Source organism: Gobius niger, assembly GCF_951799975.1.
Source record: "Gobius niger genome assembly, chromosome: 9".
NCBI classification, from domain to species: Eukaryota; Metazoa; Chordata; class Actinopteri; order Gobiiformes; family Gobiidae; genus Gobius; species Gobius niger.
In genome coordinates, this window is record NC_136860.1 from 27,242,106 (window position 1) to 27,267,111 (window position 25,006).

The window sequence follows — 25,006 nt, forward strand, 5'->3', positions numbered from 1 at the left end:
CAGTTTTTGAAAGTGTATGCGCTCCATTAGGGCTAGGTACTAAAATATTTGTCTTTTAGAACCATAAAATAGAACAATAATGTTAATGTATTCCATAAAAGACTATTTATTCTCATCTAGGCTTCAAACTTAAGTTTTTTTTAGAAACCATTAGTACCTAAACTTACTTTTCCAATACCATACCTATCATTTACGGGACCCAGCCCAATCCTTCATGGACGCCCGCCTTCAAATAATCATGTGGGAATGGGTCATGGACATCCTCATACTAACTACAAGAGTATAAAAGTCCTGCTGGTGCTTGGCGGAGGAAGAGAGGCTCTGAGTCATCTGTCACAGACACAGTATTTCAGATGTGATGGATAACACCTCATCTATCACTGTCTTTACTATGTCTGGGTTAAGTGGAATTATAAAGTACAGGATTCCTCTGTTTGTTGCAACTTTATTGTGTTACTGTTTGATCTGGGTGGCAAATGTGACAATTATTGTGACTATTATTATGGATAGGAACCTCCATGAGCCCATGTATATTTTTGTCTGTAATCTTTGCATCAATGGACTGATTTACACTGCTGGTTTTTACCCTAAGTTTCTCATTGACCTCCTCTCCTCTGCTCATGTTGTTTCAAAGGCTGGATGTTTGTTGCAGGGATTTGTGATCCATGGCTTCTTGGGGGTTGACTGCTCTGTTCTTTTACTCATGGCTTTTGACCGATATGTGGCGATTTGTCGCCCTTTGGTGTATCACTCTATAATGACAAGACAGAGAGTTTCTGCATTCATATTTTTTGCTTGGTTTATTCCTCTAAAGCTAAATGCTATCGGCTCAATAACTACATCAACTGCAAGGCTGTGTGGCTCACATATTCCCAAGATCTACTGTATTAATTATTTAGTGAACAGGATTGCTTGTGCTCCATCTATAGCAGCTTTAGTAGTCCCAGCTTTTAATTACACATTTTTTCTGGGCCATCTTCTTGCTATTGTCTGGTCATATGTTCATATCATAAAAACATGTGTACATTCAAAAGAGAATCGTGTACAATTCATGAAGACATGTTTACCGCACTTAATTTGCCTCATAGTCTTTTTTGGTTCAATGTGCTTTGACTTGCTGTACGTCAGATTTGGCTCAGCTTTAGTGGCAGATAGTGTGAAGAATTTCATGGCTATCGAATTCATTATCGTTCCTCCGCTCAGCAATCCTCTCATATATGGCCTAAAACTGACCAAAATTAAGAACAGACTTCTACAAACTTTTAGGCTGAATCCAAAATGAACAAGGTTGACCCAGCATGCTTTAGTGATTTAATATCTGTAAGCAAGTGTGTTGTTAAAAATGAAACTTGAAAAACCCTGCATAGATTCCACACAAAGTGAATGATATGTTGGCAAATTTGTTTATTTTCCGTCTCTCGAAAACTATGGAATAATGTCTCTAAATGTTGTCTTTCTCTCTTTTTTTTCCATTGCTGCAGATTCATGGCAATGGCTATGAATTAAGTAACTGCTTCTGATGTAACATATCACTTGTTGAATACTGTACTGTGTTGCCATTTTCTGAACAAAATAAAGCAAAATTGTATCTCCAGCTCTCTGTCAGTGCAGTATTTTTTATTCTATATACATGTGAATGGTGCGTGGGTGAGTGGTTGTGGTTGTTGGCGCATGTGTGTTAGCCACTCTTTGGTTGGTCTACCCAAGGGAAAATGAGGCTACAAATGTATCTTACCACTGAATGTTGTGGAATAAATTAATTATAGTATCCCTTGTTAAGCACTTTGGGCGTCATGTGGAAAGCTATACAAATTAGATTCCTCCTACATGCTTTTGAATGGGGCCTATGTTTGAAAGATAGGTCGAATGTAGAGGACAAATTTGTATCAACAAAATCTACTTTGACCTTTGAACATCTTTCTCAAAAGTGTAAATCACAAGCCTCACAAGCCTCTTCAGTGAGCTGCCTTCAGGGTAAAGACTCCCGAGTATACAGGCCAACTCCAGCTGAATGAAGAACAGGCTGTCAGGAAGCTGAACTCTCTCCATTCCCTTCCTCTCTCCCCCTCCCTCAACCTCCACCTGCAGTCACAAACTGTGGTTTACATTTTTCTGTGATTTGTTAAATTATTGATATTATCTGAAAAAAATATTTGCTTCATTATAATTATGCTACTGCATTGCAGTATTCACCAATTAAGCTTTTAAAGTAAAGTAATAACACAATGAAAATACCCAGCCCATCCTGCATAGTTTCACGTAACAAAATGTCATTACATCCCCTGAATAATACTAATAATACTATTTCCATTACAAATACTACTCTTACGCTCTACACAGTGCATTCAATCATTCAATCAATCAATCTTTATTTCAGACTTGAAAAGGGCCATAAAAAACATGTAAAAGAGACAGACAGACAAATGAAACAGAGAATATCACTGTTAGTTGTAGTCCATATAAGCAGAACAATTATTGTTTCATTTTGTGAGCCCATGAGCCTCATCATATCTTTCAAATTTCAAATTTATTCATTTGAGAGGATAACCTCTTGAGATGCATCATCTCGTTTTCGAGAGGGTCCTCAAAAATCACCAAAGAAAGCAAAGCACAGAGACAGATACATGAGTACAGGCATAAAACCAAAACATACAAAACAAAACAAACATACAGGTAAATCTCAACACACACACACACACACACACGCACGCACGCACGCACGCACGCACACACACACACACACACACACACACACACACACACACAGAGCTCTCTACAGTAAACAATCAGTTACAACAGGATACTGTAGACTATAAATTTCAAAAGCAATTACAGGTTATTTGTAAATATTGCAAAAGTGCATTTTTATACATTTGAAAGCAAGTTATTGAGCGGATAGAGGCAGGTAGATTATTCCAGTCGAAAGGTGCTTTGTAATTAAATGAAAATTTTCCTATTTCTTTATGAATACGAGGAACAACAAAAAAGATTTGATTTGCGTGCCTTAAATTATAAGAAGTACCAAATGGTATTAAATATTGTCTTAAATAATCAGGATAACTCAGATTAATGCATTTGAATATAAATAATAACCAATGAAACTGGCGTCTGGAAGATGGAGTGAGCCAAGAGAGTTGCTCATACAACAAGCAATGATGAGTTCTGAAGGGACAACGGAGAATGAACCTACACAGACTATTATAGATTATATTAAGTGGTTGAAGATTATTGCCAGTGGTGTTTTGATAGACTACATCGCAGTAATCGAGAATAGGGAGCAGCAATTGAGTGACTATCCTTTTTCTCACTGAGAAACTAAAGCAATTAATTGACTGGTAAAGGACTTTCAAACGATATGCAATTTTATTAACAACAGAATGTATGTGAGTGTTAAAAGAAAGGTTTGAGTCAAGCCATAAACCCAAATATTTATACTTCTCAACTGGTAGGATTGGCGCTGCATCCAGAAAAACAAGATCAAGTGCACCAGCTTTTATACGTTTAGTTTTGTCCTGGAATACCATTGAGTGTGATTTGGATTTATTAAGAAGTAACTTGTTAGCCTGAAACCAAAGTTGTACTGTATCAAAGTCATGTTGAAGAGAGTGCTGAATATCATTAATATTGGGTTTCGAGCAGTAAATAATAGTATCATCGGCATAAAGTTGAATATTGCAGTCTGTGCAGGTGAGGGGGAGATCATTGATAAAAATTGAGAATAATAGAGGACCAAGTGATGAACCCTGAGGCACACCTCGATCTATAATTTGAAAATCAGAATAATTGCCTTTAAAAAAAACACATTGTTGGCGAAAATGAAGATACGAGTTAAACCAGAGAAGAGAGGACCTGTCAAGACCAATGGAATGTAGTTTGTCTAACAAAAGATAGTGATCAACCATATCAAATGCCTTGGAGAGGTCAAGAAATAGTGCACCAGTGAGCAAATTGTTGTCAAAGCCAGCGAAAATATCATTTGTGAACTTAAGTAGAGCCGAGGTTGTTGAAAAAAATGGTCTAAATCCAGATTGAAAACGAGATAAGAGATTGTAGTCAGGCAAATGATCAGATAATTGATTAAAAATTAGTTTCTCAAAGACTTTGACAATGCAATTAATAATAGATATAGGTCTGTAGTTGTTCATATTGCAGGGGTCGCCCCCTTTGTGAAGGGGAATAACTCTTGCACATTTCCAATCAGAAGGCACTTCACAGGTGGACAAAGATAAGTTAAAAAGATCTGCTAAGGGAAAAGAAAGAACATGAGATGCAAGCTTGATAAATTTGGCTTCAATACCATCTGGACCAGCACTTGAGTTGGAGGAGAGCCCATTGATAGCCTTCTGAACATCAGCTGGACTTATTTGTCTGAAGGAAAACAAACTCCTATGGGTCTGAGAATCAAAAGACATAATAGGTTGAGAAGGAGGCTTCATCTGAGGGAAAAACAGGAAAAATGATGACTGAAAGCATTAGCAATAATTGCAGAATCAGTTGTGTTTTGATTATTAATAGTCATATTGACAGAAGTACAATCAGATTTACCAAGTAAACTATTAAGTTGCTTCCAGAATTGCCTAGGGTTTTTAAAGTTATCAGTTAAACAATTTTTGTAATAATTGGATTTGGCATTTCTGGTTTGTGTTGTACAAAAGTTTCTAAGCTGTTTATAAGCTTTCCAGTCATCAGAATCATGTGTAAGATGATACTTTTTCCATGCCTTATCTCTTTGTTTGAAAAGATGCAGCAACTCACCACTCACCCATGGAAGATGATGCCCTTTGACTTTAATCACTTTAAAGGGAGCATGAGTGTTAATAACATTCTGAATTTCATCGTGGAAAAATTTCCAGGCCTCATTAATAAAAGGTATTAATTCCATTCTATTCCAATTGATATTAAGCAAGTCATCTATAAAGCGATCGCAATTAAATAATTTCGTTTGACGAACTGTAATACATTTTGGAGGCAGGCGAGGCAATTTAATTTTCCAGCGGCAAAATATGATGCAGTGATCGCTGAAACAGTCAGATAGGACACCAGATTCCAAAAATCTTTCAGGGTGAGTTACTAAGATCCAGTCGAGAAGAAATTTTGTCTGAAGACTGATTCTAGTTGGTTTGTTGATAAGTTGAGTAAAATTTGCACTATTGAAGGTATTACGCTCACTAGCTGAAGACGCAGCAAGCCAGTTAATATTGAAGTCACCCATCAGGATAGTCTCCCCAGTTTGGCCCACAGAAGTAACAGTAGATAGAATATTTTTTACAGAATCAGAAGGAGAATTTGGGGGTCTATAAATATTTCCAATTAATAAATGTTTATTTTCATGTAGAATTACTTTGACAAGCAGACATTCAAAATTAACTGGTGTCACCTTTGGAGAGACAGCTTGTGAGTATAGATTTGAAGACACATAAGTGGCCACTCCACCCCCCCTAGAACCTCTATCCGCTCTGTACAAAGTATAATTGTCCAAACCAATATCATTATCAGAGATATGAGTAGAGAGCCATGTTTCAGAAATAGTAATAATGCTAGGTTTATTGTAAACAAGCCAGGCCCTGAGCTGGTCAATTTTAGGTAGCAGACTCCTAATATTCACATGAATAATAAAAAGACCATCAACCATAATCTGAGAGTAAAAAGTAAAGTATACATGTAATACAGTAAACAAGGAAAACTAAGAGAGAGCAAACAAGCACACATACACATATTCCAGCACCCACACACAATCGTTCATACATACCAACACGAACAAACACCATGCAAAACACAAGACAACGCTGAAACATTTAACAACGAAAATAAAAAATATCAAATATCAAAAACAAAATTCAGTCTGCAAGAATAGCAAACAGGAAATCAATTGATAACAGATGTGCCCTGGAACTGTATGTCAGTCAACAAATATGTATTTATAGAAGCAAAACAAAGCACAGGACTCATCGAAGGGAAAATAAATAAATAAATAAAAATAGATAATAATAGTAATAATAATAATTCAAAAAATAATAATAATAATAAAAAATAAAAAATAAAAAAATCATTCTATTCCTTTAAATATATTAAAGCTCAACAAACAATAGGCCTGTAGACTACTGTAAATAAGTCAAGAGGTCAAACTGCGACACTGCGTCATAACGTCATGCAGGTTTACGGCAAACAAAAGTTCAGCAAGTCAGCCATGGGAGAACACGTAAATACAGACCGCAATCAAGAGGACTTCATGGCAACTTTATGGATAAACACCTCAGCTTCGTCTGGCGACCGAAACAAGAGTGTGATATCATCATCAGCTTGGACTCGTAGGGTGGCAGGATAAAGTAAAGCGTACTTTATGTCAAATTCACGAAGCCGCTTTTTAATGGGGTTGAACAGCCGACGCTTCTCCATCACACCCGCGCTGAAGTCAGGGTAGATATGGACTCGAGTTCCCTTGAATAGAAGCTCCTTCTTTTCACGGGCGAGGTGGAGGATCCTTAGCTTGTCCTGGAAATGTAAAAACTTCACCAGGATTGGTCGTGGTCCCAGTCTGGAGTCACCACGTTTGGAAACCGCCGGAGTGCGATGCGCCCTTTCGATCACAGGCGGCGTGGGAAAATGCTCTCGGCCGAAGAATTCGACGAATTCGGCTGCGCAGCTGTGAGTCTGAGGTGGTCATCTGCAGAACCGGGGTCCCTCAGGGCACCGTCCTCTCACCGTTTCTCTTCACCATCTACACATCGGACTTCACATACAACACGGACAGCTGTCATCTCCAGAAGTTCTCCGACGACTCCGCCATCGTGGGCTGTGTGTCTAAGGGGAACGACCTGGAGTACCGGTCAGTCATCATAGACTTTGTGGACTGGTGTGAGCGCAACCACCTGTGCTTGAACATCAGTAAGACGAAGGAGATGGTGATCGACTTCACGAGGAAGCCACTACCGCACACACCGCTGAACATCCAGGGGGAGGACATTGAGGAGGTGGACAGTTTCAAGTACCTGGGTGTTCAACTCAACAATAAACTGGACTGGTCCCACAACACCAACTCCCTGTACAAGAAGGGCCAAAGTCGCCTCCACCTTCTGAGGAGACTGAGGTCGTTCGGAGTGAGCAGACCTCTGCTCAGGACTTTTTATGACTCTGTGGTCGCCTCTGCTCTCCACTACGCTGCCGTGTGCTGGGCCCCGGGCAGCACAGAGCAGGACAAGAACAGACTGAACAAGCTGGTCAGGAGGGCCAGCTCCGTCCTGGGCTGCCCCCTGGACTCTGTGGAGGAGGTGAGGGACAGGAGGGTGTTAGCCAAGCTCACCTCCATCATGGACAACACCTCCCACCCACTGCACGGGACTGTAAAAGAGCTGTGCAGCTCTCTCAGTGGAAAACTGAGACACCCTCAGTGCAGGACGGAGCGCTACCGCAAAGCCTTCATCCCCACTGCTGTCAGACTGTACAATAAGACTGTAAAGTAACATGTGCAATAATCTCTGTATCAGCTGCACTTTAGTAACTCTGAGTGATCTTCTTGAACGCCGACTGTAACAAGTGAATTTCTCCTTTGTGAGATCAATAAAGGATTATCTTATCTTAAGAGCTGATCCATATTCAACACTAGGAAACAGACAACAAACTCCCTCAGTCTCCCTCTTCCAAGTTATTTTTTAATATATTGTTCCTGTGATTTTGTGCTTTTGTGGCTTCACTTTTTATGTTATTAAAAACAAAATACATATATGTATTGTATATATATATTATATACAAAATACATCACAACATGAACGCAGAGGAGCAACGGAGACGTTCGAACGATTTTGCCTTGCGTGAGGAGGAAGATGGCTGAACGGTAGGCGGAGCTGGCCACTCGACTTCAGTTAAACCACTCACTCTCTTTGCTAGTTTGCCATAGTGTTTTTTGAAGGCGCCTGAATCTGACCAATGAGGAGCCTCAGCGTGACTTCAGCGTGGCTTTGCGTGCTTCGGGAGTGATCGCAAACCAGTCCCAATGTGTGTGTATGTGCTGGGACCACGTGACTGCCATCTACTCTACTCTGTTCTTTGTGACTCACCATTAGATTTCCTCTTACTTTTTCAAACTAGAAAAAAGTGGTTACCAAAAATAATGCATCTCGAGTATTTTAGTAAATGGACAGAAATGGATTCTAAAATTATAGAAAAATAAGTCTACATAGTTTTTAGTCTAAATTATATTCTCACTTTTTGAGAGAAGCCACAACAACAACAACAACAAAAAAACGAGTAGGGAACATCTGTGCTAAACATCATGCCTGGACACCAACTGAAGGATATTTGTACTTTTCCTAAACTATAATCTAACAACAGCATCAACAACCTGGCCCCTGTCATAGGTGGGGACACTGAATATCTCTTTCAAACTAGAATTGTGCTGAAACAATTATGCCAGTAACTAGTTACATATAGTAATGGATTACTGTAATCTGATTACTTTTTTCAGTAACTAGTAATCTAATTTAGTTACTTTAAAAAATCAGGGATCAGTACAAAGGAGTAAGTTATCTACTTTTTCAAGTAATGTGTGGCAACACTTGTTGTAAACTTGTTTTTTTTTTAACCTATATTTAGCCCAGAAAGTCTTACTGAGATTGTTAGAGGATAACATTAAATCACTATTTATCATATTTATCATTCTCTAACAGAGATTAGGAATCTAATTTCCAGGGTAGTCCTGGCTCCAGTGGTGAACCTATTGAACACATTTTTTGTGGGAGGGGGAAACCAGAGTACCTGGAGGAAACCTACGCAGACACAGGGAGAACATGCTTTACATTTGAGCAATGTGCTCCATGGACACCCGCCTTCTCCAAATAATCATGTGGGAATGGGTGATGGGCAACTCTATGCCAACCTAGAGTTTAAAAGTCCGACTGGTAGTTGGTGCTCGGCAGAGGCAGGCTCTGAGGTCAAATGCGACATGCGATATTGGTGATATTGATGTAATATGATGGATAACACCACATCTATCACTGTCTTTACTATGTCAGGGTTAAGTGGAATTGGAAAGTACAGGATTCCTCTGTTTGTTGCAACTTTATTGTGTTATTGTTTGATCTGGGTGGCAAATGTGACAATTATTGTGACTATTATTATGGATAGGAACCTCCATGAGCCCATGTATATTTTCATCTGTAATCTTTGCATCAATGCACTGTTTGTTACTGCTGGTTTTTACCCAAAGTTTCTCATTGACCTCCTCTCCTCTGCTCATGTTATTTCAAAGGTTGGATGTTTGTTGCAGGGATATGTGATCCATGCCTTCTTGGGCGCTGAGTACTCTATTCTTTTACTCATGGCTTTTGACCGATATGTGGCGATTTGTCGACCTCTGGTGTATCACTCTATAATGACAAGACAGAGAGTTTCTGTATTAATCTTTTTTGCTTGGTTCCTATCACTAAAACTAACTGCTATCGGCTCAATAACTACATCAAATGAAAGGCTGTGTGGCTCACATATTCCCAAGATCTACTGTATTAATTATTTAGTGAACAGGATTGCTTGTGCTCCATCTATTGCATTTGTAGTAGTCCCAGCTTTTAATTACACAGTTTTTATATGCCATCTTCTTGCTATTGTTTGGTCATATATTCATATCATAAAAACATGTGTACATTCAAAAGAGAATCGTGTAAAATTCATGACAACATGTTTGCCGCATTTAATTTGTCTCATAATCTTTTTTGGTTCAATGTGCTTTGACTTGTTGTACGTCAGATTTGGCTCAGATTTAGTGTCGGACAATATGAAAAATTTCATGGCAACTGAATTTCTTATTGTTCCTCCGCTCTGCAATCCTCTCATATATGGCCTAAAACTGACCAAAATTAGGAACAGACTTCTGCAAACTTTGAGACTGAGTCCAAAGTGAACAATTTCAACTGAACTAATCCACCTTAACCAACAAGATTGGAGCTGTTGAATTCTGCATGTGTAGCCAGTTTATCGGCAATAATGAAGCAAACATTTATCTTATGCTCCCTGTCAAGATATTAAAGCCAACACAGTAACATTATTCTATTCTGTACTGTATGTGTGAGTAGAGTGCGTGACTTCAGAGTGGCTTTACGTGCTTTGGGACTGATCGCCAGAGGTGGGAGACTCGAGTCACATGACTTGACTCAAGTCAGACTGGAGTAGAAATTTTCTAGCCTGGCCTTAGCCATCCCTAAACTCCGGTCAATTATAATTTCCCTACATGTACGTCTGGGTCTGATCTCAGTGGCCGCGTTACATCGGTTGAATTTCAACCTACCATTCAGCGAGCGGGGGAGGCGGGTGTTGTAGGTGACGTCAAGCATTAGTGCCGCATTTGTTGGTTGTAGTTTGGCAATGGCGGTAAATACGAAAGTAATGGAAGCTCTTCAATCTGTTCTGGCTCGGGTCCTAAGTATCCAGAAATTAAAATTGAAAACTTTGAATCCGCAAGGAATGTTCCCAAGAGTTATGATAGCTGCTTCACTCACTCGGGCACATTACACACGTCACAGCCAAACGCTAGTGAAAATCAGATCCAATCATTTCAAAGGAGTTCACCCCTCCCACCAGATAATGGAGCTCAATTGTGAAGGTCCAGATCCTTGCATGAAACGCTATGAGTATGAGGGTCTGGTAAAACCAGGCTCTTGAAACTTACTTGACCAAAGCTCCAAAAAGACTTGACTTGGGACTTGTTGTTTGTGACTTGACACTTAACTTGGACTTGAGGCCATTGGCTCTCAATGACTTGCTGTGACTTAATAGTTATTGTATGAGTGAAACTGTTGAAAGATCAGGATTCATCGTGTAAAATCGGCGCATCTCGGTTACATATGGTAACTAGCCACATGCTTTTTCGGCTTCACGACGGAGCGTCTAATCAATACAGAGCGAAAAGGCAGGAGGAAATAGGCTATGACATGTTACTTTGGATGCACTCCGAGCTCCCCCCGGGTAACTGAGCTCCTCACCCGATCTCAAAGGGTGTGCCCAGCCACCCTGTGAAGGAAACTCATTTTGGCCGCTTGTCCATAAAGGTAATGAACAGAACCGGTGACAAAGGGCAGCCTTGGTGGAGACCAACACGCACTGGGAATAGGTCTGACTTACTGCCAGCAATGCGAACCAAGCTGCTGCTGCGGTCAAGGCCGAGGAATGGCCAGCCTATTTTTTCAAACAAGAAAAAAGCCGATGACAAAAAACTGTAATGTCAAGTCTTTTAGTAAATGAACAGAAATTAAAAGATTCAAAATGATAGAAAATTAAGTTTACATGTTTTATGCTAAATTATATTCTTCTCAAATTTTTGAAAGAAGACAGTAACAACAACAACAACAACAACAAAATAACATGTACTAAATTTCATGCCTGTACACCAACTGAAGAATATTTGTACTTATTTCCTAAACTTCAACTATAATCTTGCAACTAGGCCCTAACAACCTGGCCCCTACACGGAGGAACTGAATATCTCTTTCAATCTAGAATGGGCCGGGAAAAAAACGAAATTCTCCCATTATTACAGCATGTAGTAAACCTTTTTTGGTAACACTTTATTTTACACTGCCCCTGATACATTGTATCTGACTAAATTTAGTACAATGTAATGTGCACTGTAACAATGTGTAATAGCTTGTACCTGTGGGTTAGATACACAATGGAATAATATGTATTAGTAGTTTGTAGATACTTAATGTAATAGGACATAACCCTAACCTTAAGCCCTAACCCTAAGGGTCTCGTGTCCTATTACATTATCTACCTACAAAGTACTAATACAAGTTATTCCATTGTGTATGTAACCCACAGGTACAAGCTATTACACATTGTTACAGAGCGCATTACATTGTACTAAATTTAGTTAGGTACAATGTATCAAGGTAGTGTAAAATAAAGTGATGCCCCTTTTTTCACCTTTATTTAGGAAAGAGTCCCACTGAGATTAGTGAGATTAGGAATCTAATTTCCAGGAGAGTCTTGGCTCCAGCGGGGAACCTATTGAATATATTTTTTGTGGGAGGGGGAAACCCGAATACATTTGAGCAATGTGCTCCATGGACACCCGCCTTCTCCAAATAATCATGTGGGAATGGGCGATGGGCAACTCTACGCCAACCAAGAGTTTAAAAGTCCGACTGGTAGTTGGTGCTCGGCAGAGGCAGGCTCTGAGGTCAAATGCGACATGCAATATTGGTGATATTGATGTAATATGATGGATAACACCTCATCTATCACTGTCTTTACTATGTCTGGGTTGAGTGGAATTGGAAAGTACAGGATTCCTCTGTTTGCTGCAACTTTATTGTGTTACTGTTTGATCTGGGTGGCAAATGTGACAATTATTGTGACTATTATTATGGATAGGAACCTCCATGAGCCCATGTATATTTTCATCTGTAATCTTTGCATTAATGCACTGCTCGTCACTGCTGGTTTTTACCCAAAGTTTCTCATTGACCTCCTCTCCTCTGCTCATGTTATTTCAAAGGTTGGATGTTTGTTGCAGGGATTTGTGATCCATGCCTTCTTGGGCGCAGAGTACTCTATTCTTTTACTCATGGCTTTTGACCGATATGTGGCGATTTGTCGACCTCTGGTGTATCACTCTATAATGACAAGACAGAGAGTTTCTGTATTAATCTTTTTTGCTTGGTTTATTCCTCTAAAGCTAATCGCTATTGGCTCAATAACAACATCAAATGAAAGGCTGTGTGGCTCACATATTCCCAAGATCTACTGTATTAACTATTTAGTGAACATGATTGCTTGTGCTCCATCTATAGCATTTGTAGTAGTCCCAGCTTTCAATTACACAGTTTTTCTGGGCCATCTTCTTGCTATTTTTTGGTCATATATTCATATCATAAAAACATGTGTACATTCAAAAGAGAATCGTGTAAAATTCATGACAACATGTTTGCCGCATTTAATTTGTCTCATAATCTTTTTTGGTTCAGTGTGCTTTGACTTGTCGTACGTCAGATTTGGCTCAGATTTAGTGTCAGACAGTGTGAAGAATTTCATGGCAACTGAATTTCTTGTTGTTCCTCCGCTCAGCAATCCTCTCATATATGGGTTAAAACTCACCAAAATTAGGAACAGACTTCTGCAAACTTTTACACTGAGTCCAAAGTGAACATTTTCACCTGAACAAACACACCATGCTTTATTTAAGTGTGTAGTTTAAAGTGAAACGTGTATAACATGGCATGGATTCCACACAAAGTGAATGATTTGTGTGTAAATCTAAGGTTTGATATTCTTCACTCTAATTGGAATCAAGTGACTGATTCATGTTTGATGTGTGAAATCCTCTTCTCTCCCACTGATGACTACAAAATGTCACCTTGGAAGATGCATAATCTGCCAACATGACATGTGGAGACGGGTCTGCTGGTGTTGCACTGCGGATGCCCAGTGCTACTTACAGGTTTCCTCAGTGGCATCAAACAGTTGATCAAACACAGAGGGCACATTTGATGGTACAGTTGTATAATGACAACAACAAATAAAATATTAAAAACTGGTCTGTTTTCTGTTCTTTGTGACAATAGTCGTGATTAGATTAGATTAGATTAGATTAGATTAGATTAGATATTCTGCAGATTGTATTTTATGTGGAGGGGATTGGAACATGTCCCCAATTGAGTGGCTTGATAGATGGCCTGCAATTGTTGGAAAACCCCAATATAATACTCAAATGAATAACTTTATGGCTGATAATAATCATATTGACATTTGGAGAGAAATATACCCAGGAAGTAAATATTTTTCATGGTTTGGATCAAATGGAGGTTGTGTAGGATTGATTTTTGGTTACTGACAATGAATCACGCTACAAAGACAACAATGTGAAATTTCTTTATCAGAGTTTCCCAGAACTATAGAACCGATTGACAAAAACAAAAAAAAACATAGAGAGAAGGCTTTTGTAAGAATGTTGCAGTAAAATCAGAGACGTATTTAGGCCAAAATGGACAACACAATTATTCGTCATATTAAATGAGAATTTATCAAATCCAGAATTAGAGAAGTCAGCGTTGAAAGGTACTAGCACGGAAAAAAGGGAAAATTATTACAAGAAATACATGTAACAATGCTGTAGCCATACCGCCTATGCTCGGCCCAATCCCGTCAGACCTTGGAAGCTAAGCAGGGAAGGGCCTGGTCGGTACTTGGATGGGAGACCGTTTGGGAACACCAGGAAGCCTAGCGAATGTAATGCGTGAGTGAGTGAGTGGTGATGGTCGGAGGGGCTGATGGCGCAGACTGGTTGTCTCGCTTCCGTCAGTCTACCCCAGGGCAGCTGTGGCTACAATAGTAGCTTACCACCACCGAGTATGGAGTGAATGAATAGTGCAATGTAAAGCGTCTTTGAGTGTCCAGAAAAGCGCTATATAAAACCAATGCATTATTATTATTATTATTGTAGCAACGGCAATTTAAATTCTGAATGCATGGTGAATTGAATCAGGTGATACAGGGAACTGCATTTTTTTCAAATGAGAAAAAAGCCGACAACAAAAAAATGTAATCTCTAGTCTTTTAGTAAATGGACAGAAATCGATCCATCCATTCATTTTCTTCCGCTTTACCCGGGGCCGGGTTGCGGAGGCAGAAGTCTCAGCAGAGACTTCCCAATCCACGCACATCTCCGGCAGTTCTGGGGGGACCCCGAGGCGACACCAGGCCAGCTCGGAGACAGTCCCACCAGCGTGTCCTGGGTCTTCCACAAGGCCTCCTACCAATAGGACATGCTTGGAACACCTCCCGAGGGAGGCGACCAGGAGACATCTGGAACAGATGTCCGAGCCACCTCAGCTGGATCCTTTCGACGTGAAGGAGCAGCGACTCTACTCCGAGCTCCTCCCGGGTAACTGAGCTCCTCACCCGATCTCAAAAGGTGCACCCAGCCACCCTGCGAAGGAAACTCAGTTCGGCTGCTTGTATTCGCAGTTTCGTCCTTTCAGTCATTACCCAAATCTTTTGACCATAGGTGAGGGTGGGAACGTAGATCGATCGGTAAATCAAGAGCTTTACCCCCGACTCAGCTCCCTCTTCACCACGACAGACCGATACAGCGACCGCATCACTGCTGACGCCGCACCGATCCGTCTGTCGATCTCACGCTCCATCCGTCCCTCACTCGTGAACAGTCTAGTCTTTTAGTAAATGGACAGAAATGGAAAGATTCAAAATGATAGAAATTTAAGCTTACATGTTTTATTCTAAATTACATTTTTTGAAAGAAGACAGTAACCAACAGCAAAAACAACAACAAAAAAATAACATGTAGAGAACATGCCTGTACAACAACTGAAGAATATTGGTACTTATTTATCTTACAACTAGGCCTTAACAACTTGGCCCCTACACGGAGGAACTGAATATCTCTTTCAAACTAGAATTGTGCCGGAAAAAAAATAAATCTCCCATTATTACAATATGTAGTGTTTTTTTTACAGTATGTGTTTTTTTCACCTTTATTTAGGAAAGAGTCCCACTGAGACTAGTGAGCTTAGGATGTGCTCCATGGACACCCGCCTTCTCCAAACAATCATGTGGGAATGGGCGATGGGCAACTCTACGCCAACCAAGAGTTTAAAAGTCTTACTGGTAGTTGGTGCTCGGCAGAGGCAGGCTCTGAGGTCAAATCCGACATGCAATATTGGTGATATTGATGTAATATGATGGATAACACCTCATCTATCACTGTCTTTACTATGTCAGGGTTAAGTGGAATAGGAAAGTACAGGATTCCTCTGTTTGTTGCAACTTTATTGTGTTATTGTTTGATCTGGGTGGCAAATGTGACAATTATTGTGACTATTATTATGGATAGGAACCTCCATGAGCCCATGTATATTTTTCTATGTAACCTGTGCACCAATGCACTGTTTGTCACTGCTGGTTTTTACCCAAAGTTTCTCATTGACCTCCTCTCCTCTGCTCATGTTATTTCAAAGGTTGGATGTTTGTTGCAGGGATATGTGATCCATGGCTTCTTGGGCGCCGAGTACTCTATTCTTTTACTCATGGCTTTTGACCGATATGTGGCGATTTGTCGACCTCTGGTGTATCACTCTATAATGACAAGACAAAGAGTTTCTGTATTAATCTTTTTGGCTTGGTTCCTATCACTAAAACTAACTTTTATCGGCTCAATAACAACATCAAATGAAAGGCTGTGTGGCTCACATATTCCAAAGATCTACTGTATTAATTATTTAGTGAACAGGATTGCTTGTGCTCCATCTATAGCAGCTTTAGTAGTACCAGCAGTTAATTACACAGTTTTTATCTGCCATGTTCTTGCTATTGTCTGGTCATATGTTCATATCATAAAAACATGTGTACATTCAAAAGAGAATCGTGTAAAATTCATGAAGACATGTTTACCGCACTTAATTTGCCTCATCATCTTTTTTGGTTCAATGGGTTTTCGACTTGATGTATGTCCGATTTGGCTCAGATTTAGTGTCGGACAATGTGAAGAATTTTATGGCAACTGAATATCTTATTGTTCCTCCGCTCAGCAATCCTTTCATATATGGCCTAAAACTGACAAAAATTAGAAACAGACTTCTGCAAACTTTTAGACTGAGTCCAAAGTGAACAATTTCAACTGAACTAACCAACCATGCTTTATTTATGCATCATTTATTGTCTTTAAGCAAGTGGGTGGTTTAAAGTGAAACGTGTATAACATGGCATGGATTCCACACAAAGTGAATGATTTGTGTGTAAATCTAAGGTTTGTTTTTCTTCTAGATCTGTAGATTGGGATCAAGTGACTGATTCATGTTTGATGTGTGAATGGAGTGACTTGCAATACAAATAAGATTCCCTTCTATAATAATCTTTCCACATGTTTATGAATGAGGCCTGGACTACAAAACATCCTTATCCATCTTCATTTGTGATTCATTCTCACGAGTCTTTATTGATAGCAATACATTTGCCTGACCATCTGCTAATGGTGAGAACCACCTGGCCAGAGTATTAATCTATTGTACCTGTCTTTAGTGGTAGGCGAAACCGGAGTACTCGGAGTAAATGTACACAGACTTGGGGAGAACATGCAAACTCTACACAGAAAGCCCCGTCCCTGGTGGGAATCACACCCGGATCTTCTAGCTGTGAAACACGAGCGCTAACCGCAGCGCTACCATGCCACCCACGTAATAGGAATCATTTGGAAAACCTCTTAAAAATGGATGTTCCATTACAATTTCAAGTGGCCAGCACATTTTCCTTCAAAAGTTAAAAAATATATAGAGAATATCTGTATTAAATATTTAGACTGTATTAACGACTGAAGAATATGTTTTATTTATGTACATAAACCAGGATTTGTCATGGCTGATTGAAGCAGCAAGTAGATATAGATGGAGAATGAGAGGATTAAGTTTAGCAAGACATCAGCAGGTTTTGGAGCAGAGTTTGAGTCCTGGACATTGGTTTCTTAGTCAATGCTCTATACCACTGTCTCATTGAGCATATGAAGAGCAGCACCACAGGGAGCTCTGTGACTCCAAATCCAAATTCCATATTTGGATTTTGTGCAATAATACATTGGTTCCACTGGTGCTGTTGATGATTGAAGAGACAAAACAGTTTTAAAGCTTGGTCAAATGATGTCACTTACTGGTCATATCCGGCTGACTGGGCAACACCATACACTGCGTTCCAAATTATTATGCAAATGGCATTTTTCTAAGATTGTCTAAATTGTCAACTCAAGTGAAAGTCAGCATCATTTTCAAGTCTTTAACTGGTAGAGAATCAATTAAATGTGGTTGAAAAAAACAGTATTTTTTTTCGAAAATAAATGTAGTAAAAACCTCACAATCTACTGTTCCAAATTATAATGCAACTCATCGTTTCGATATATTTAAAGCTTGTAATTAACTGAAAATGGTAATTTGTTGTAGCAATAGGAGGTCATATTTACTGAAATCAAAAGCTATTTCAATAAAAAAAATCTTAACAGGTCAAGTTATTTTTTACCATAGGAGCCCTTTTGTGATAGCAGCTTCAAAATTCTTAAATCTCCTTGGATTTCTTTGCAGGATGTTAGAATAGCCTTCCAGAGCTGCCGTTTGGATGAAAACTGCCTCCCACCCTCATAGAAGATAGAAATCTAATATATTAGAAATATTTTACAAACATAATGGGAATGCAAATAATTAACTTAGCCGCACTTGTCTATAAGCTGCAGGTGTCTGTCCATGTTGTAGCGTGAGAGTTCACACACACTGCACCAGGGCCGAGAGACATTATGTGCACGGTGTACAAGCAGCATCACAGGCAAGTGTCCCTAGTCTTTGCCCACCTGTGTCAAGGTCAAGGCCCGCGCGAAATTATTTAATGTGGCCCTTTGAGGAGCACGGATTCCTGAGCATGTCAAAAAAAGCAAGTCTCTAGCCCATTCCTGTGCGGAGTTATGCATTTTAAAAGAAATAACCTGTTCGCTCACTCCAGCCCCACTAGGGGGCAACTTATATTAAATAAAGGAAAGAATTCCACATGTTTCCAGCAGAGGGCACTGACATAATAAGAGATCAGGATATAACCAACATATTATAGCCATGTGGTAAATGGTCAGTCTGCCCAAGGGCGGCTGTGGGTACAATAGTTATGTACTGCCAACGAATGCGGACTGAATTAATAATGACTTCATGTAAGCACTTTGAGAAACGTGTGACACAGGCTGATGAAGCGCAGGAAGTGTAAGCCGTTATTTATGAGGCCACAGTCCATATACGCACCGCGACCCGCCGTGGGGGCTGAATTTCGGCCCACGACCCAAACGACTTCAACACCCCTGTCTTAACCGTTTCAATCTCATCTCCTCCTCACTTGTTTTCCCAAACATCGGACTACATTTTCCATACTTTTACACACTAAATGGACACCAAACTGCTTATTTTGCCCACTGAGAGATAAAAAAAAACTGTTTTGAGATGAAGAGCATATTGTACGTTTGGACCAATGAGACGAGACTTCCTGTGCACAGGAAACAGGGCGGGCCTTTCAAGTCCAAACAGGGGGGCTTGATCGTTTCTCTCTCTCTTTCTCTCTCTCTTCTCATTTTGCAATTTTACAGACAATCACTTTAACTAATGAGAGTCAGACAAGAATCCCTAAAAAAATATATTTCTTTGGTTTGTATTAAACCATTTTGTCCTGTTTTGGACCTGGTTTAGCGCTGTCAAGGTTACTTCAAGATACAAACATTTTCTTCGTGGCACTTGGTGGAAACATGTGAGAAACACTGTGTTCCGGCATTTTAACACATACAGCGGTCTGCATCACACTCCCTTGCTGTTTGCCTGTGTCCTGGTCTTCTTCTTCTTGATCCAGCAGAAACCCAGCAGGGCGCCGGCCGCAGCCCCAGCCGCAGAGCTCACGTTCAGCCTGATGCCTCCCTCCGCTCTGGAGCAGCCGACCGCAGCCCCCACAGCAGCGCCTCCAGCCATCAGCCACGGCCACATTGAAGAAGAGCTCCCAGGCAACTGCATCAGGCGAGAGGAACCAGAAACAAAAGATTACATAAAAACACTATATATCTCAGTGAAGCTGTAAGTCTTTTTTTTATTTATTTTTTACTTAACACGAATATCCTATACTGAATATGATCAATGTGAATGTGTTTTTACCCACTGCACTCCCAATCTCAATTTCCCCCCTTTTGGCTTCGTGGCTTCGTTATGATATACATTTTAAGACCAAGGTGCCACAGCAAGACTCATGAAGACTCAGATTACTCTAGCATACATGAGCAGCTCTTAACACATATGACCCATAATAATTCCAAGTGTAAAGATAATTTGCTTAAAATAAATGCAATAAGTAATACCTTACCTTCGGGTTGACTTCACAAGGCTGAAGAGCGTCTTGTTCTATCATTGAACAAAAAGAAAAAATACAAGGTAGCTTTTTTTGTGTAACAATGCACTATTGATTTGTAAAACATTGGTAAATACTTAACTATCGTTTTCTAGGCATTTATTAAGCTTTCCTTATCATTTGTTATTATATATTTAAGCACCTGCTAAACGTTGCCATACACTGCATTACACTGAACAACATCCCCGTGTCAGGATAAGGCAAGTCAGGATGTTTAATGTCAAAATATCTACTTGGAATGACCTCAGATTATAAAAAGGTGAAACTGATTCAGGAGGAACAGTGCGGATTTCGTCCTGGTCGCAGCACACGGGACCAGCTCTATACCCTCCATCGAGTGCTCAAGGGTTCGTCGGAGTTCGCCCAACCAGTCCACATGTGCTTTGTGGATCTGGAGTGTGTCCCTTGTGGTGCTTGTGTGGGGGGGTGCTCTGGGAGGATGGGGTCCGGGGCCCTCTGCTAAGGGCTGTCCGCTCCCTGTATGACCGCAGCAGCAGCTTGGTAAGAATTGGCTTGTTGCATGGTATGGCTATGCTAGTTCCTCTGACCTGAAGTTGTGCTGGAACAATAATCATATTTTCTAAAGATTATGTTGTGGGCAGTGAGTTCTTCTTGGTAGATGATCATTTACTGTGTGTTCAAATCTTGATGTAGGATGTAGCAAGTTCAGAGGAGACACCTGTGATCATAAAGGATTGATAGTTTGTCTTGAAGCTAAAGGCTAACATGCTATAAAAATAATTAAAATACCGATGATAAAAATTAAAGTAGGACAAGATGGTTTATATGCAGATTAGTTTATATTTGAGGCACTATTTCAAATTTTATAATGCATGAAATTAATGTTAGCCTTTAACTTCAAGACAAACTCACTGATCCTTATATAGATGTCTCCTCTACGGAAATATTTACACTGTACAGCAACTCGTTTACCTGCAGTATGTGATCATCTACCGGGAACTCACTGTCCACCACAGAATCTTTAGGAAATACGATGATTTGAACAGGTCTAAGCTAATCTTAAAGGGAGGGGTGTTATGCAAAATCGACTTTTTCAAGCTTTACATCATGTTATTATGTCATTCCCTCATTAAAAACATGCCTGAAGTGTTGCCTTGACACATTCACGTATTTTTGAGTAATCTGTAAAAACTCTGATGGCGGCCATTTTAGGGATAGGTTTGCCTGAGTCCTCCTAGGAACGCCCCCACCTCCTGGAGACGCCTCCGAGCTTTCGTCACCAGCCGAGTAACCAACCAATGCTCCTCAGCAGAACCCCCTCCCCACTGATGCCACAGACAGCGTGTGGAGGGGGCGGGTCGGAAAGGGTCAGAGGTTCTTAAAGAGACGGAGGCCTATTTCAAGACATTCACTACAGCCATTTTGAGAGAGCAATTTTATACAAGGCAGTTATTTTAATTTACTGCATTTACAGACCAACAGAAGGTTTGGTCATCATTGTAGTGTGATATAGACTGGTGCTATGTGATTGAAAAAAGCAGAACACCCCCTCTTTAATGGAAATTAATACGAACAGGAAGTACTAGCGCCCACAACTTCAGCTCAGAGGAACTAGCGTAGCCACATTGTGCAACAAGCCAATTGCCAGCAGTGAGTCAGCCCTGTTCCGAGGGCTTGAATAGTGTGTTAATTGATACTCACTCTGTTTGCTGGTGCTTCTTTCTAACGCAGTCGTCTCCTCTTCATTCTCCAGCCTGAACAGCATCTCTAAAGTATTCACGTCCGCCGCCATTTTCCTTTGGAGTTTGTACTTTTTCATAAAATGCCTCTGGACCTCCATCACCACTGACTTCAACATCATCTTGCTGCATTCATTTTCCGTCTGGAGCTGTTTATTTTCCTCTTGCAGCTTCATCACCTCCACTTCCATCAGATCTTTTCTCTCTTTTAGCTTTTTGTGAATTCTCTCTCTCTCCTCTTTAAAGCTTTGCTGGGTTTTTTCCTTCTCACCCAACAATACTGCTATTACGCTGTCTTTTACTTCTAGACGCTTTTTTACTTGTTTGTTTTCCTTTTCTGCATTTTCCAGCCTGAAAGTTGCATGTTTTATTCTCACATTAGCATCTTCCACTTTATTCTTGAGCGCACATATCTCATCGTCTTTCTGCAAAACTGTTTCCATCAAGTTATCAGTGATGCCGTCTTTCTCTTCAAGCATTCCCCTCAGTTTTTCATTCTCGGCTATTCCCTTCTTTATCTCAATCTCCAATTCATTGCCACTTGCTTCCAAATTTCCGCAGAGTTCTTGACTTTTCATATAACACTGTAGCAAAAGGCGTTTATCATTAAACACTTGCAGTTCTTCAATCTTCTCAAGCAGGTCCCTCACTTGAATTTCATCGTTTTTGTCAGAATTATTTAAAACGTGATACCTAGCTCCGCACTTGTTCACCAGCCATTGTAAAGCAGGCCACCTCTCGACGTGCTCCTCGATGGATGTGCCTCCTAGTTTGTCCTTATGAGTAAATAACACAATAGTTTTGGACCACACCCAATCGCCCAACAGACTCATGTGCTCTTCCGCTTTTAGTCGATCGGTTTCGGTAAAAGTCTCACCGCAGCGGAAAACCAGAAGCACCGCGTTTGGTTTGGCCGCGTTATTCGAACCTCGGATCATTTCTTGCAGTACTTCAAACGGAGTGTCGTGACTGTAGTATCTGCCGTGCCAGCCGGGAGTGTCCACCACCGTTACTTCCTTTTCGCCCACCTCGGCTCGTCCCGTGCTTCTCTGGGACGTGCTGCGCGATGTTTGAAACGTGTCGTGGCGCAGGATGGTGTTGCCCGTCGAACTCTTGCCGGTGCCTTTTGGTCCCACGATCAGAAGGCTCTGCTCCGAGGCTGGTTCACGCATTTCTGAATTCAACACACACAAGTCAGAATAAAAGATTACACAAAGGAAGACAAGATTTTTCACACAAGTTATGAGACTTCAAAAATACTATTCCATTGGTAATGTGTATCTCATCATTTGTTAAGCGTTTACTAAAGCAATACTAAGTAACGTGGTCACCTTAATAAATCCTTTTCGTTGTCCCTGTGGGGGTAATGCAAGTGTTTATGGGATGATTGGAGGGTCTTTCATCTCCCCCTGGTGTCTCTGGCCAGAAAACCATGTTTGCAACTTGACTGCCACCGGACCGGAGCAAGCAATACAGACTAATGGAATCACGAAGAAGAAGCTAACAGGCTAACGGGCAAAGCTAACTGCGGGCTAACGTCACTTTAAACAGTATTTACAGCCAAGTTTGAGTGAAAAAAAATATTTCCATTTTATAATTGGATGTACAATATCCCTCTCTCTTTTCTGTCAGCGTAGTATTTACTCTCCAAGACAATTAATAAGTTAAAAAAAATCGTAACTTGCTACAACACCTGCAGTTGCGCTTATGGCCTCTAGGGGCAAGAGTTACTTAGTACTGCTTTGAAGGAATAGGCCACCGTTTTTACATACTGAGATATGTTCTTACCTCACTTTAGTCGAGTTAATATATCCCAGTCTGGTCTTTGTCCGTGCGCTCTTGCGCTCTCTAAAGGTTATTGACGGAAGTGACCGGGGGAAGTCTTTAGGAGTTACTGCGCGGACGTTTTGCTCCTCGTATCATTACGCCTCACAATATAGTCCCCCTTTTTATCTGCTTATAAAATCGACATGCTACATTTCTGTGTAAATATACTTCGCATGAAAACAGTTCACGTAACTTTATTTAAATAGGGAACACGTGGAAGAGCTTGGTAGCTTCTATCGTGAGCTTTTTTGGAGCTATATGACATGTGGGAGAGGCTGCGTATGTGCTCCGTTTGCGTGACAGAGCGCACGGACAAAGACCAGACGGGGATATATTAACTTGACTAAAGTGAGGTAAGAGCATATCTCAGTATGTAAAAACGGTGGCCTATTCCTTTAAGCTTTTCTAATAATTTGTTGTATATTTAACCTCTCAACCCCCACTTTAACGGAGTGCATTTTCTTCGCTTCGGCTTTACCCAAATCTGTACATAGGCTCTGGCTGTACATGTGGTAGAATCGACAATAAAGATCATCTTAAACTTTTGAACTATTGGTCACTTATTGCTTATCTATTAGTCAAACATAAAACAAAAGACAAAATTGTGTGTTAGTGTTGGATGATCATGCTACTACCATTAGTAGTAATGCTGCTATTTAGAAGTATACAACCGTTCAAATGAGCACAAAATTGCTAACTAATAACTATTACTACTACCGTTTCCACTGACCAACATGTCTAGCAGGAGAGCAGCATAAAGGCAAGTTGTGGGCTGCCTATTAATTGCTCTCAAGAGACAAATGATTAGAAACGTTGCCATAGCAATTAAAGCTGTGCCTGATTTCTCACAGATGGTGGTTGAAGTCAAACTGTTGCTCTCACAAACCCTCCTGCACGTCACGATTGCTCATTATATTACTTTATATGCTTGTATTGGCCAACAACTTTGAAACAGGATGACACAAATAACTCCATTTAAAATACACTTGACAAAATGGCGTCTGGGAAAACGTATTGTGACTGAAGCATAAAGGCAGAAGCGATCTTGCACGAAATACATACCAGTGACCGATCTCAGCGCCCTCCTGGATGCCTCTGCGTCCCTCAGCCTTCGTTTGGCCTCCTCCTCCAGGGCTTTCTGGTCAGCTGAAAATATCCCCATATCACCACAGATCCCGACTTCTTGTGCCTTTACTTTGTCGTCTATCATTGCACGGATTTTCTCCAAAAGCTCTTCCACTTGACTCTCTGGTCCATAAAAGCTTGTGTCTAAAAGATGGTACCTGTGTCCACATTTCTCCAGCAAAGGTGCGAGAAATTTTACTTTCCTGGCATAATCTTCTATCGATGTCCCTTTCAGCTTTTCAGGTTTGGTGAAAATAAGCATTGTGTTTTTCCAGACTTTATCATTTAGCAGCTCCAGAGGTCCCTCCACTGTCCACTCCTTGCCTTTGTTTGGACCCAGAGGCACCACCATGAGAAACACATGGGGTCCTGGTTGACACATAGAGAAGCATTCAGCCACATTGTCACGAATTACACCCGGGCTTTGTACGTTGTACTGGACC

General features: G+C 40.5%; 3 protein-coding genes and 1 pseudogene across 4 annotated transcripts; all 4 read left to right on the top strand.

Moving 5' to 3' along the window:
• Positions 1-391: 391 nt before the first annotated feature.
• LOC306968309 (olfactory receptor 4P4-like) lies at positions 392-1,282 on the top strand (the record flags this gene model as incomplete). The annotated part of the gene is made up of 1 exon (XM_079563652.1): positions 392-1,282. One exon carries the CDS (start codon positions 392-394, stop codon positions 1,280-1,282), a length of 891 nt encoding a protein of 296 aa, XP_079419778.1.
• Positions 1,283-9,001: 7,719 nt separating this feature from the next.
• LOC306968310 (olfactory receptor 6E1-like) lies at positions 9,002-9,892 on the top strand (the record flags this gene model as incomplete). Its single annotated transcript, XM_079563653.1, has 1 exon — positions 9,002-9,892. One exon carries the CDS (start codon positions 9,002-9,004, stop codon positions 9,890-9,892), a length of 891 nt encoding a protein of 296 aa, XP_079419779.1.
• Positions 9,893-12,244: 2,352 nt separating this feature from the next.
• LOC306968311 (olfactory receptor 6E1-like) lies at positions 12,245-13,135 on the top strand (the record flags this gene model as incomplete). Its single annotated transcript, XM_079563654.1, has 1 exon — positions 12,245-13,135. The coding sequence occupies one exon, from the start codon at positions 12,245-12,247 to the stop codon at positions 13,133-13,135; it is 891 nt and encodes a 296-aa protein (XP_079419780.1).
• Positions 13,136-15,722: 2,587 nt separating this feature from the next.
• On the top strand, positions 15,723-16,614 carry LOC306968312 (olfactory receptor 6E1-like; annotated as a pseudogene). Its single transcript has one exon. The product of its transcript is annotated as an olfactory receptor 6E1-like (transcript).
• Positions 16,615-25,006: the final 8,392 nt, after the last annotated feature.